At 44.1% G+C, this 13,960-nt stretch overlaps 1 protein-coding gene across 1 annotated transcript; it reads right to left on the reverse strand.

The window, feature by feature from the left end:
• Nucleotides 1-9: 9 nt before the first annotated feature.
• On the reverse strand, nt 10-13,893 carry si:dkey-110c1.10 (unconventional myosin-Vb). Its single transcript, XM_063467424.1, has 35 exons — nt 13,867-13,893; nt 13,130-13,240; nt 12,828-12,996; nt 11,181-11,325; nt 10,915-11,071; nt 10,495-10,638; nt 10,292-10,373; nt 10,086-10,193; nt 9,884-9,996; nt 9,537-9,805; nt 9,365-9,446; nt 8,999-9,139; nt 8,727-8,858; nt 8,520-8,603; nt 8,309-8,425; nt 8,109-8,206; nt 7,935-8,021; nt 7,331-7,651; nt 6,328-6,484; nt 5,884-6,123; nt 5,548-5,757; nt 5,363-5,456; nt 5,122-5,270; nt 4,814-5,020; nt 4,592-4,692; nt 4,336-4,450; nt 3,527-3,632; nt 2,879-3,001; nt 2,392-2,543; nt 2,008-2,097; nt 1,775-1,907; nt 1,400-1,697; nt 713-887; nt 543-623; nt 10-455 (listed from the first exon to the last, which is right to left on the reverse strand). The coding sequence occupies exons 1-35, from the start codon at nt 13,891-13,893 to the stop codon at nt 294-296; spliced, it is 4,980 nt and encodes a 1,659-aa protein (XP_063323494.1). The 3' UTR covers nt 10-293.
• Between the last annotated feature and the right edge of the window lie 67 nt (nt 13,894-13,960).

Raw genomic sequence — 13,960 nt, forward strand, 5'->3', positions numbered from 1 at the left:
ATAGCCACATTTAGTTTTATTTAGTTATCTTTATTTAATTTTATCCAGGTCTTTACCACGTGCTCTCTTTCATGCCATTTTAGCTATTTTTCCGAGATGTACCTTTCTGAAATAACTCGCAACCTTCTATAAGATACAGACTACACCGATAACAGCCTAATTAAACAAGTTAGTGCACATTTTAAAAATCTGAAAGGAGAAATTCTCAGTAAGTAATTTCAATTTCCAAGGAATAACTTCAGCAAGTTAGGAGTTAAATTCACTGGAGCATTAATAAATTTGCATCCTGCTTCTTATGCTTTGCGCAGAAAGGAGATCTTGAGGGAGTCTGGGATGACTAACTGCTCCGCGCTGAGGACGGGGGGAGGCGAGTAGAGGAATATGACAGGAAACACTCTCCTCACATCCATTAGGAGTTGTGAAGGCTGACTGTTAGAGCGGCCTTTGAGAAGCCCCTAGGACAGCAAAGACAGAGAGGAACATGGGATGCAATGTATTTTCCACATGAGGAACATGTTTAACCTTACATCTGCAGACTGTACCTGAACAGAACGTATGAAATTCAGAGTGACTCTTTCATCCAGATCGCTGTGGGGGGTGTAGAGGGTCAGAATCTTCACGATCTGTCAAACAAAATAAGGGACCAGCAGCCAATGAAATCATGCACACACGTTCGTCTCCCAGCAGAATCCAAGTAGACAAACAGACCCACCTGCTGGCTGGATAAGGCACTGCAAGTCCGGACGATCCCCTGAGCATCCGCCTCGGTCTTTTTCGCCACCTGCAGCAGCTGCACTGCCTGGATGAGGGGCTCCAGTGTGGCCACAGCGCCCCCTGCCTGTAAACCCCGGCCCCGCAGCCACTCCTCCAGCACGCTCACATTGTAGCTGTGACAAGAAAAGGATTTGAGATAAATCCTTGTTTATTTCTATAAGACCACACAAAGGAGGTGGAAAGAACAACATGCAGACTGTTGTGCAGCACGTGATCTAGCTTTGGAATACAACAAAGGCGAAATTAATGTTGACACTCTTTCAGGGAGCTGCTTATTGAAGTTGAAGCTGTGTTTGTGGGGATGCTGTATTATACATATGACATTCATCTCTGCAGTAGGTCTAGGCTGCTGTGGGCTACAGCTTCTGAAAAATTTGCTTTCAAATTTCCTTTCAAATTTCCTTTATTTTGGCCTTTACATGCTAAATGCAAATCTGAAAACAACTTAACCTCATTGTAGATCACACAACTGAGATACAAACAAATTGAGATCATTTAATTTTTTTAATTTATGGACTTCAAACTCAAGATATACTAGTTAATGCAGAATATTTTTATGGTCTGCGTCTTTATTTCTCTCATGTCAGACTGTAAATCTAAGTACAGGGTTAAAGTGTGTTTCTACCGTATTTGCAGGCCACGACTCCAGCTGCACATGTCCTTCCTCAGCAGCAGGCTGTTAAAAGCAGAGGCACAGATGAGGTAGGTGAGCTGGTGAAAGGCTTGCTCCATCAGGGTCTTGGGCAGAGCTTGTTGAGTCAGAGCGGTGTGAAGGGCTCCGAGCTCCCTCAGCACAGACGCCATCGTGGGAGCCTCGCCTCCTACAGTCCTGGGGTCTGAGCCGGCCCGCTTCCTGCTCACTGCCAGCTTCACCGCTGAGCCTGATAGACCTTGGATGGTTTCGCTCTCCAACAGGGCAGGTACTGAGGGAGGGGAGGGTTAGAAAATAGATAAGAGGAGCAGAGAGGGGGAGAGCGTCAATCATCACTTTTTGCAGTACCTATGATGTTTTGTAGACGGGTCTCGGTGATGGAAAGGAGCTGCTGATAGGCCTGGATAGAGAGGTCGCTCAGGGTGCGGATCAAGTCATTCATATCAGCAGACAGGGGAACCAGTGTGTCTGAGTCGAGGGTCTGAAAAGCAATCAGTCCAGTCACATGTGAAAGTAATCAGTGAATCCTAAACTTTTATAATCTAGTCAGTGACGTAGAAATAAATGAAAGCTGAGCCTGCCTGCTTTGGGGAGTGCTGGGTCAACAAGTCGTGGAACAGACAGATGTTCTTCAACCACAGAGCAGTCGTGTCAATGTCACTGACATGTTTCTGCAGAAAAACGATGAAAGGGAAAATGGTTACATTTTAATTAGAAATCATTGCTAACAATGAAAAATGAAACTATCTCAGTGATTGTTTGAACAGATGTGTTTAAAACAGATTTTGTTATGGTTATGTTGGTATGAGATGCTCATGTGGGCCAAAACAATCACAAGGACAAGTTTCAAAGTCAGCTGTCAGTGTTATTTTGTAAATGGCAGTCTGCCTGACTCGATGTGAACCGTCCTCAAACATTAAACTTCAACCATACGGCACACAGAGAAGGCTCAGAGATCAGGTCACCTTCAGAGCTGCCTTCATAGCGGTGACAGCAGCGCTACAAAGAGAGCGAGCGCGAGCTTGGTCCCCGCTGCAGTCGGCCTGGCGGACACACAGGAAGAGCACGCTGGCAGGCAGACCGGGAGCCAAAGACAGGGCGCTGTCAACACGGATGTCTGAAGCACAAACAGAAAGGGAAGCAGTGGCAGAGAGAGGACAAGGCCAGGGCAATGCTGTCAGCTTCAAGAGCTGGCTACACTTATTTCTACAGTGACATCATACTTACCGCTGAATTATTACACATTCAAACCCTGCCCTCCAAATTACATTTTGACACATTTTACCATCATTGTAAAAGTGCTTGATTATTGCCTTTCTCTAGCTGACGAAACATGTTTTCAATCTCATCCCTCATCTTAAACGCCTGCTTCACAGCTCCTCAAAACCTTCAAGAAAGAAGAGAAAAAGAGGTGTGTGAAGATGATTAAGGCAGACAGGGGGTTGATCTCACCTGTGACGAGATTCTTGATCAGTTTGGTTTCGTCTCTTTTTCTACATTCCAGTAAACCAGTAACTGCTGCTGGCTTCGACTGGGCAGGAGAGGAAGTCTCTGTGGCCAAAGCTGATGGGAAAACTAAAGAGGAAACACGCCATCGCAGTGAAACAGAGAACAGCACATTGAAAACTATAAATGTAGAAGATTGTTAAACTGAGAGGCAGATACACTGTACTCAGGATCAAAAATTCCACTTTTGCTTTGCGTATTTAAACATTTATTGTAATTATATTACTCTAATAATAAGTGTTCATTTACCATCGGTAATAAAGTCTCATGATCAAAATGTACACAAATCAAGCATCTGCTGGACGCATTTGGCATCTGATCCATGGAAACTCCACCTTGCAACTTAAAATAGTCGCTTAAAGGGTTAGCTGCTAACAACCTGGTGCCTGAGACCACAGGACACCTTCAGAGCTCTTGTTGAGTCAACACCTGGACAGGTCAGAGTGGGCCAGGCCCAGTGAGGGAGCCTATGTTAGGCTATTGTTGCATTAATGGAATTTTTGTTTTAAAATTCCACAGGAAACTCAGCGCCTGCAGATTTTTTCCAGCCTGGAGTGACTTTCAGCTTCCGGGCTCATTCAGGTAAAGTCTCACCTTGTGTCAGGAGTCGCCTCAGTGAGACTGTGTTTCTCAGTTCCTTCAGCTCTCTCCTCAGCCTCACACATTCACGCTCTCGGGCTTCCAGCAGCTCCTGAACATCCTTTAAAAAACACATTTAAATTTGTGACTTCAGCCTCAATGTGAATATATAAACATTATAAACGATGAGCTGAAACAAAGTGACACGCAAACAGTGACGAATGAATAAATGATAAACGTTACAGATGGACAGCTTTAATAAGTGACAACCATCAGATCCAGAGAACTCTTACAGTTTTATTACGACCTGAGTAATGATACCAGTGAAATGTCCTGCCGTGACTATTTAGACCGGGGCTGGGGAACTCCAGGCCTGAAGGCCCGGTGTCTGGCAGGTTTTAGAGATCACCCTGGGTCAACACACCTGAATCAAATGATTAGTTCATTAGCAGGCCTCTGGAGAACTTCAAGACATGTTAAGGAGGTCATTTAGGCATTTCAGTCAGCTTTGTTGGATCAAGGACTCGTGTAAAACCTGCAGGACACTGGCCCTTGAGACCTGGAGTTCCCCCACCCCTGCTTTAGGCAATGTTTTCTGTTTTAACTTCTTCTTCTTTTTTTTAACCTCTCCTTTTATTGATTTGGTTCCAGCCCTTCTCCTAGTGTTAGGCTTTTTTTTAGCATGTCACCAAAACAAATTTATTCCTTTCTTTTTGTTTTGTTTTTTTATATGGGTGTGGTTTTTGGAAAATGGAAAATTCCCAAAGATCATTAAAGTACTTTTTTTTAAAACCCTCTCATGTGGGGCTTTAATAAATTTATACCTGTCTCTGTGCAGCAGAGGAAGAAACAGACACTGCTTGGGCAAGCTGACTCCTCAGAGTTTCCAGTTCCTTCTCCCACTGACTGCACTGGTTACGTAGCTGGCTCTCCAGAAACCTGACACACACACACACAGACATGTAGATTAAGGACATAATAACTAATAATGAGCTCATCCACCAAATATAAATCACGGCACAAAACTGAAAGCTAGTGCTCTGCCAGAATGAAGGAATGAGTTGGTGTTGAGAGACTGACTTGTTTGCCACTCGTACAGCATCATAAGCATGACCCAGATCTTCTCCCTTCATCTTCACCGATGGGTCTTTGGCCACGTCCATCTTCTCCATCAGCTGCTCCTGTCATTACAAACATGAACACAGTGAGATAGTAGAGGACACTGCCTGTGCTGGTGATGCTGCAGTGACGATGTGAATGTTAGGACTTCAGTCGTGCGGTCGGTCCTGTTTATTTCATTACCATTGAGGCTTCAGAGCTCCACACTGAGACTCTCTTCTCTGCAGAGGGAGACGTCACGCTGATCCTGCGGACCTCCTCTGGGGATGGAACAGCAGATGGGAATGGTGATACGGAGAGCGGGGTGAGAGACAGGGGGGACAGCGGCGTCGAGGGAGAGAGAGGTTCCAGACTCTGGGTGGAGTCGGTTCTTCTGTGGCCTTTGGTGCGCTGTGACAAGAGGAGGAAGAAATTACAGGAAGCACTCAAGATTAATTTTCAAATGAACAAATAGCATTTAAGGCTGTTTCCCTTTGCAGCTAGCTAATGACCTCTGTGAGCAGACTCATCTCCCTGAGGTTGTCGTATCTCTGCTCCAGTCTGGTGAACTCTCTCAGGAGACCCTGATACTTTCTCCTCTCCTCGTCCACCTCTGCCCGAAGAGCCGAGGTCACCTGAGACACAGCCTGATGCACACACTCTGCACATAGAGACAGAGCAGGATATTTTTGACAGACACAGACAGAAGAAAAACAGCTGTGACTGTACAATGCTGGTAAAGGGAAAGCCCACCTTCTTGTTTTTCTTCTTGTTCCAGCAGGGAAGCCGAGAGATCGTCTCTCTCTTTGCAAAAACTCTCCCTTTCTTTCTGTAGTGCTTGCAGCTCCTTAAAGAATCAAAGTCAATAAACAGACCAAATCAGAAGCATTCCCTACTAGATAAAAGGAGGAAAGTGTGTTTATTGTTTGGAGACCTACTTCTTTAAGCTGGAGGATCTCCTGGGCAGCTTTCTCTTCGGCTCTTCTTCTCTCCTCTGCCTCCTTTTCGTTGATAACAGGCCCAGGCAGAGGCTTCTCCTGTAATTGGCTCTCTAGTTTTTGTATCGTTGCCCTCAGAGCCGCCAGCTCGGCGCTGGAAGCCTCTCGCTCTGCCATTAGGGTTTCTCTCAAAGCAGCGCTCTCCCTGGCCTGGATGCACACAAAAGTAACTTTGCCATGTGAATGTAAAGTGAAACGACCTCTTGACTCACACAATTAATTAATGCTTATCAAAATCACATGAGATGGTCAAATCCCTGCACCACCCTCACCCACCTCCTGGTCTGCTTTCAACTGCAGCTGCATCAGTTTGACCTCCATGCCTTTGTTGAGCTCTCTGTATCTCTCCACGGAGCGGGCCTCAGACTTCAGTTTCAGCAGCTGTCTCCTGGCAGCCTTGCGGCGGATGCAGCACTGCATGAACACAACCGCCGCATGTACGCGCCTGTACGCCTGCCTCGCCAACCACCCACGCACTGTGGCCTGGAGCAGCACGGCCGCCCTTTCTGCCACCAGCTGTGGAACCAGCAGGGTTTTAAATTCATTCAGGTTAAGTGTTTATAACTTGTAATTGCGTGTAAATAGCCTCTTTTAAGATTAGAGCAAACATGGATAAAACATATTTACTTAGGAAAATAAATCAAACCCGAGTCATAAAGGTTGATGCCATTTTTTAAACATCTGCTGTGCCCTCTAATGAGGGAGATACTAAATGCTGACCAGTCTGTATCTGCGGCGCTCCAGCATCCCCCTGGTGAATGCCTGGATGGTGACGGTGGCCTGTCGGATCATGAAAAATAGCTGCCTGACCACCATCATACGATAAGTCTTCTGGATCACCAAGGCAGCCCTGGTGTAGCGCAGGATCAAAGCCAGTCTGCAGCCATGCAACAAAGAAGAGTTTCATATATGGAATATTTTATTAATGTTAGACTTTTGTCTTTTTGTCTTCTTTCAGCTGCTCCCTTTAAGAGTCCCCACCGTGGTTCATCTGCCTCCATCTCACCCTATCCCAGCATCCTCCTCTGTCACACCAACCCTCTGCATGTCCTCCTTCACTACATCCCTGCACCTTCTCTTTTCCTCCTTCACGGCAGCTCCATCTTCAACATCCTCTCGCCCTCCTCTGCACATGTGCAAACCATCTCAGCTCTCTGACTCTGAGCTGTCCCTGCGATGGACTCATTCTTAATCATGTCCAGTGAGGAGCTTTACGTCTCAATCTCAGCTCTCTGTCTTTTCGTCAGTGCCACCGTCTCCAAGCCACACATCATAACAGGTCACACTGCCATTTTTTAAACCTTTACTCCTATTCTTGCTGCTATCTTTCTGTCACAAATCACCCCTGACACTCATCTCCACCCACTCCACCCTCTGCTTCACCTCTCTCTCTGCTTTTGATAGCTGACTCCAGGTATTTTCACTCATCCACCTTCATTTCCTCTGCTCCCTGCAGCTTCATTGCTACACCCATCTCCCTCTGTTGCTTTTACTGACTTTCATTCATTTCTCAGAGCATACCTTCACCTCTGAAAGCTTTCCTTCACCTGCTACCTACTCTCACTACAATGATCTTCTAAATCTGGGTAATCATATCTAGTGTTTCAAACATTAACAAGAATTGTAGAACATTCCTATTTTTCCTTTAAAAGAAATGAAGTGGCTTAGCCTGACATAGCCATACATCATAGTAAAAAGACACAAACACTCTTGCTGTCCTCACCGTCTGGCCAGCGCCCCTCTGCTGTATCTCTGTATGGTGAGTGTAGCCCACTGGATCCTGGTGTATCTGATCCGTGCCAGCCATCCTCTAACCTGACTCTGGATGATCACAGCAGCCACTCTCAGTCTCTCAGCTCTCAACCTCTCCAAAAGAGCCACCTGACCAGCCCGGAAAAATACTTTTGTCTTTCCAAAGCAGTACTGGTCCGGATCTGGGATGAGCTGAGGCAGGGCCTGCCTGCACGCGGCCTGGGCCTCGTCCTGGCTCTGAGGCCCCCGAAGAAGAATTCGATACCTGCTGAAGAACTCCTCATACGTCCATCTGGATTCACAGATCAAATAGAGTAAATCTCAGAGAAAAACAGTTGATATTTCTGTTTTTATAACATAAAAATCCATCAATTAAGCATTTACAATAAGATAATTATTTAATCTCGATCAACAGTTATACAAATGTATTCTTTTTCTACTTTGTGATAGCATTAAGTCACTGTTTTGATTAAGTTTTCTGATTTATGTGACAATCTTCGCACATGTTTCAGAGCCACACTGTCACGACACTGTGCTCGTATTATAAAGACTAAAGTCTTAGAATTACTCAGTACCTGGACGGATAACCTGCTGCACTGATGCGGATGGTCTCCAGCACCCCACAAGCTCTTAGCTGCTGGACTGTCCTCTTAGGGTCAAACCTAACATGTAGATAATGTTAGAAAACCAGTACCCATTAAATCACATCAAAAACCTTAGCTGTGAAAGTAAGCAAAATAAGGACTCACAGAAAAGGCTCTTTGAGGTCATTGGGTTTAATACAGCGGACGTAGTGAGGGGTGGTGCTGTTGAGAGTTTCCATTAACATCTGTAAGGACTGACGGAACTGAGAGGTCCAAAAAAAAGAACAATGAGCAGGAAAATTATGTTTAGAATGAATGGATGTGCAAAAAAATGATAAATGAAAAAAGAAAGAAAAACATCTAACCTGAAAGCCTACTGTCAGCTTGTGTTCTCTGGCGGCTCGTTTACCTAAACGAATGCTTCCATTGGCCACAGGAGACACATTTCTCTGCTGCTGGAACAACTCAGCGACCAGCTCAGACTGAAGCACGCACACACACACACACACATTCAGCGCTGGTGAAACCAATGTTGCTTAGAAATTATAAATTAATATATATTTAGCACATATCTACCTGACTTGCTTTCAAAATGTTAATGAGCTCTTCAAAGACCGTGTCTCGATTTTTATCTAAAAAGCCATCGCATTCATATTGGACCTGATGAAAATAAAATAAACCATCACTGCAAACACAGACACACTGAAGAGAATTACAAAGGGCCCTCAGAGAGAGCTCAGAGATTCACCTGAGACCTGACAGATTCAGCATTATGTCACTTACCGTGTCAGCAAAGTGCAGGACAATGAAGGCGCTGTTTGACATGCGAGGCTTCCTGAAGTGAGGGTGAGGCTTGCTGCTCAGGTGCTGGTCGTACAGCTTGCGCACCCAGCTTTCATCAGAACCTTTAGGCATCTGGATAATGCACAAATGAACAGTTATTACACATGCTAACACAATTAAATGTCTAAGTTAGTTAACATGCAAATACTTTTATCCACACAGGAAAAAAAAAGATCCGAGAACAAACAGAACTAGAGGATTGGACGACCGACCCTGCACTCCTCATCCAAGAGATCAAACATGCCCAGCTGTCCCTCTATTAGATCGATGCACTGCTGATTGTCACTGAACTCAATCCGGCTCCATGCCAGCTCCTCACGGATGTACTCCTCCTGCTCCAAGTGGAACACATGCTGCAAACACCATCAAACAAGTAATAATGAGACAGAATTAGAGAAAGACCATACCCATGATGGAAGCCAACAAAAGACTGAAAAGACAGTAATGTGAGCACAGGTGAAAGGACTGATTTCTTTGATATAACAGTTCAAAAGCAGCATACGCAGGTAAACTAACTCTGACAAACACGACACAAACAGGAAGGGCACAAATCACAGAGGGAAAGGACGACAGCTTACTCTGTTGAACTGTTGCTGCAGTTTTTCATTTGCATAATTTATGCAGAACTGCTCAAAACTGTTCCTTTCAAAGGTCTCAAACCTGCTCCAAGGGAGACACCTGTCAGTCCACGTCAAAGGCATACAAAAACTTTATTCACACACTGCACAGTCACAGAGTTCATTCACTCACCCATAGATATCTAAAACCCCTACAAAGGATTTGGTCCGTCCTTGCTGGGCCCGCAGAGCTGAGTTGAGCCTCTGGACAGTCCACGCGAACAGCTGACCATAGATGTGTTTAGCAAGTGCATCTCTGGCTTCTACGGCCTGCTGGCCAGTCATAGGTTTAACCAGCATCTCTCCTCCTACAGCAAGTCTGCGATGGCACAGCCAGTGAGCCAACTGAGATCCCTCAACTCCAAGCAGCTTGGAGAAGACAGCCAGAGAGCGGTCCTCTGCCTGAGAATCAAAGCAACTATTATGAAGGAATATGAACAAAAGACGAGTGAATGCAAAAGTATTCATGCAGATCATTACATCAATGTAACCCCGGTCAGAGCTTCGCCCACTGGCTTGAATGTTGACATTTCCCAGGTGGAGCACAGCTGACAGGATCCTGAAGAGTTCCATCTGTTGGTCAGGCTGCACACCTGCAATTTTAACATATATAACGTAAAGGATTTCATGTTTTATCTTCAAAGATATATCGTACGTGCATGATTTAATGTAAACATTCTACCCAGAATGGTGAAAGCATTGCGAGTGCGCTCCAGGTCTGACAAATCATCAGTACCAGGTATCTGCATCTCTCCTCCCTGGTTAGTGTAGCGGAAATTCTCAGGAGCATCTGGACTCAATAAAACACACTCACACTCAGTGCACTGTGAACATAATTACGTCGACACGGTATTCTTCTGAGAACAAACTGAGGGGGTTGCCTCTCACCCAGTTTGAGGGACCTCATTTCAGGCAGCTGTCTGGATGCACACAGCTGATAGAAGATATGGTAGTTCCTCTCTGTTGATGCCTTAAAACAAACAAATATGAAGAAAGCACGGATGAACACCCGTGCATTATTTCTACAAGACATTTGTGGTTTTGTGTGGCTTTTTGCTCTGGCCTAACTACATTGTAGCAAGTTAGTTTACCTGGAAGACCACCCGTGACTTCTCCAGCAGATAGGTCCTCATATTGGCCCCAATGATGTCCCCCTTTCTGCCAAAGCCAATCTCGATGTACTTCCCAAAACGACTGCTGTTGTCATTTCGGGTAGTTTTAGCATTACCAATGGACTGAAGACCAAAATATAGAAGTTTTTATATTAGTAGATTTTTTTATACTCTGTACCTTACAAAGTTGCACAGATTTTTTTATACTCTGTACCTTACAAAGTTGCACAGACCGAAATATTGCATACTAATAAAAATAATGGTGAGCGGAGGTTATTCTTTGTCTCTTTACTAAGATTTTTTGTCACTGATTCAGGTGTGCACCGCTTCCTAAATTTGATATTAAAACTTTTAATCATAACGAACTTACAAAAAGAGGGAAATATTTGGGTCCTTTACCTCCATGATTGGGTTGGAAGCCAAAACTCTCTCCTCCACACTGGTCTGCTGTGCTGCTCCTCCAACCACAGCGAAATATCTCATGGTGAACTTTGCAGAGACAGTTTTCCCAGAGCCAGATTCCCCACTGATGATGATAGACTGGTTCTTCTCCTCCCTTTGCACAAAGACACAGTGACCATGACATCCAACACAGTGTAGTTAATGCTCAGAATATTCAAAAAGTTAATTAAGCATAAGGCCACCAAACACCCTGGACCCCTGACCTGATCATAGTGCGGTAGGCCTCCTCAGCCACAGAAAAGATGTGTGGTTCCATGTCAGCCATGTCCTGACCGCTGTAAGCGTCTATCACCTCCTCTCCGTATATTGGAAGTTGGTCATATGGATTTATGGCTACTAACACAATACCTGGAGACACGGGAAGGAAAGGCAATCTCACCACGAGAACCTGAATATGAATATATACCTGAATATATAAACATGGCTGTTATTTAAAAACAGAATTTAGAATAAAACTTGAAATTCTAATATAATGGGGACATGAATAAATGCTTTTATTTACTTTATAATAATGTGACACTGCTACATTTCATTAACTTTTGTTCACTCTCTCTGGTAGCACGTCATTTCCTGCTTGTTGTTGGTTGCTTCTCTCAATCATAGCAGATACAATCATGTGAAGAAGAAGGTTTTCAGAGGACTTTATACAATCCTGCAAAAAACTAAAACTAAAAAACATGATTCAGTAGGTTGTAGAACCACTTTTAGTGGGCAATAACTTGAAGTAATCGTTTTCTGCATGACTTTATCAGGCTCTCACATCGCTGTGGAGGAATTTTTCTTGAAAGTATTGCTTCAGTTCACTGAGGTTTGCAAGGTGCGCTGGCCCTGTGGCTGCAGAACAAGCCCGAAACCATGCTGGACAGCTGGTGTGAGGTGTTTGTCCTGATATGCCGTGTTTGGTTTCCTCCCAAACACTGAGGCTGTGCTTCATGATCACACATCTCCATTTTGGTCTCATCTGTTTGTTCGGACGCAACGTTGCAAATCTAAGCTGTGCTGCCATGGTCTATTCAGAGAGCAGAGGCTTTTTCCTGGAACCTTTTCCAAAACAAGCCAGTCTTTCAGACTTTTTCTAACTTTACCATCATAAACCTTTACATTTAATGTGCTAACTGAGGCCTGTAGACTCTCAGGTGACTTTGGAGGGAATTTGCTGGAAGATTTTGTTAAGCACCAGATTGCCAGAGACCATCAAATTACCAAAACCTTAAACTGTATTAACTAAAGTTAATCAAGTGCATTCGATTAGCAGCACCTCGCTCGTACTTCTCCTTTTAATTGGAAGCAGTAAAGGTGGGCTTAATTTTCATGGGGCTGAACAGAGTCCTGCAAACTTTCTTTTTCACATGACTGTAGCTGCCCCTCCCTGAGCCTGGATCTGTCAGAGGTCTTTGCCCTTTAAAGTGAGTTCTTCTTTCACACCATCGCCAAATACTGCTCATGTGGGATCATTGGATTATTGGATATAGGATCTTTGCCATCTCAGTGTAATATATATTGAGATGTCTGGTCATGAAAAACGTGACAAATCTATATATGAAAATGAAGATTTAGTAAGATGAGTCATCTAATTCAAAGATAATGTGCAACTACATACATAAGAGTTTTTTTCTTTCCTTTTACAGTGTAGCAGTGAGGGTGTAGTTTCAGCCTTTGACCTCTTATATTATAGACAGCATTATGAGCTGCAGTATAATCATGCAGACAGAAGCACACAGGAGCTGTTTCTGGCTTTTTTCCAGCAGGAATTTAAAGATCCTCTCTCACTCTCGGTCAGTCTATTGTTGGTTGAGTAATCATCCCTGTTTTTCTAAAGTTCCCTGCCATCTCTCCAGTGCGGTGCTCACCACAGTATGTGTAGATGCTGCTATAGTCCAGGAATCGAACCCGGAGGTTGTGCAGCACAGCGGGCTCGTGGAGAAAGCTGAGAGCTGTTAGATCATTCTCGCCCTCCAGTATGTCGGGATTCCCCAAAGGTGGAAGATCAGAGGGAGAGCCCACTGGGTAACGGACCTCCTGTCATTGAAAGCAGAAGTTAGAAGTCTCGGATGTAAGACATCACTGAGAAAGGGATTTTAGACAGATGTAATTTTATCAAAATTGATCATTTGGTTTAATCTATAAAGCATAAAACAGTACTGCATCTCACATTTCCATTTGAGAGCTGAAGCAGCAGATGCTTCTCTCCAGGCTTGTAGTCCTGGAGAAGCTGGGCTGAAACCCAGACAGCATCTGGGTCAGGAACCCACACATTTGCCCCCTAAAAAAGGAACAGACTGTCATAGGTGTGTAAAACACAGACTGAATAAAAAAAAGGAAGAAAAGTGCAGAATAAATCTGGATGTGCTGAAAAATCTGAAAGCCGATTTTATTTGCCATTTTATTTTTGTTGAACACTGTTAAGGTAGATGTCACACTTCCTGGACTCACCCAGTGAAGCTATTTGGTATCCATCAGCATAAAAAGCTCCTAAACTGTGTTAAAAATTAACCGCAGTCATCCTCCCTCCAAACTACCCGCGAGGATTAGGCATTGTTTAAAGCTGAGAAATCGAATTCGCTAATTCACTTATTAATGCACAGATTTTACAAATAAGCTTCAAGTCTCACACATTTTTCATATATTCAGTAAACACTTTAATACCTCAGACTAACACACTGCCACCAGGCTAACAGATCAAAGATCAGGAATAGTCCTAACTTGGGCAATGAAACAGACTTGCTTACCTGACAAACTCATAGGATGCATCTAATTAGTGCTCAAACATCAGTAGCAATGCTGTTTTTATACACTAAAGGATGCCTCTTATTCAAAGCACCTTGAAATTGCAGATTCCATAAATAATAAGAAATCATTGCAAAGCCCTCAAGTTAATCTTAATCTTACCTTGCTGTACAATTCCAGTGTTGCCATCTTTAATGATTCAAAGCACGAGGACGAACATCACTTAACACAAGAGACAAGGTAACATCTGCAGGTC

This window comes from Pelmatolapia mariae, linkage group LG23, assembly GCF_036321145.2.
Source record: "Pelmatolapia mariae isolate MD_Pm_ZW linkage group LG23, Pm_UMD_F_2, whole genome shotgun sequence".
Classification (NCBI taxonomy): Eukaryota; Metazoa; Chordata; class Actinopteri; order Cichliformes; family Cichlidae; genus Pelmatolapia; species Pelmatolapia mariae.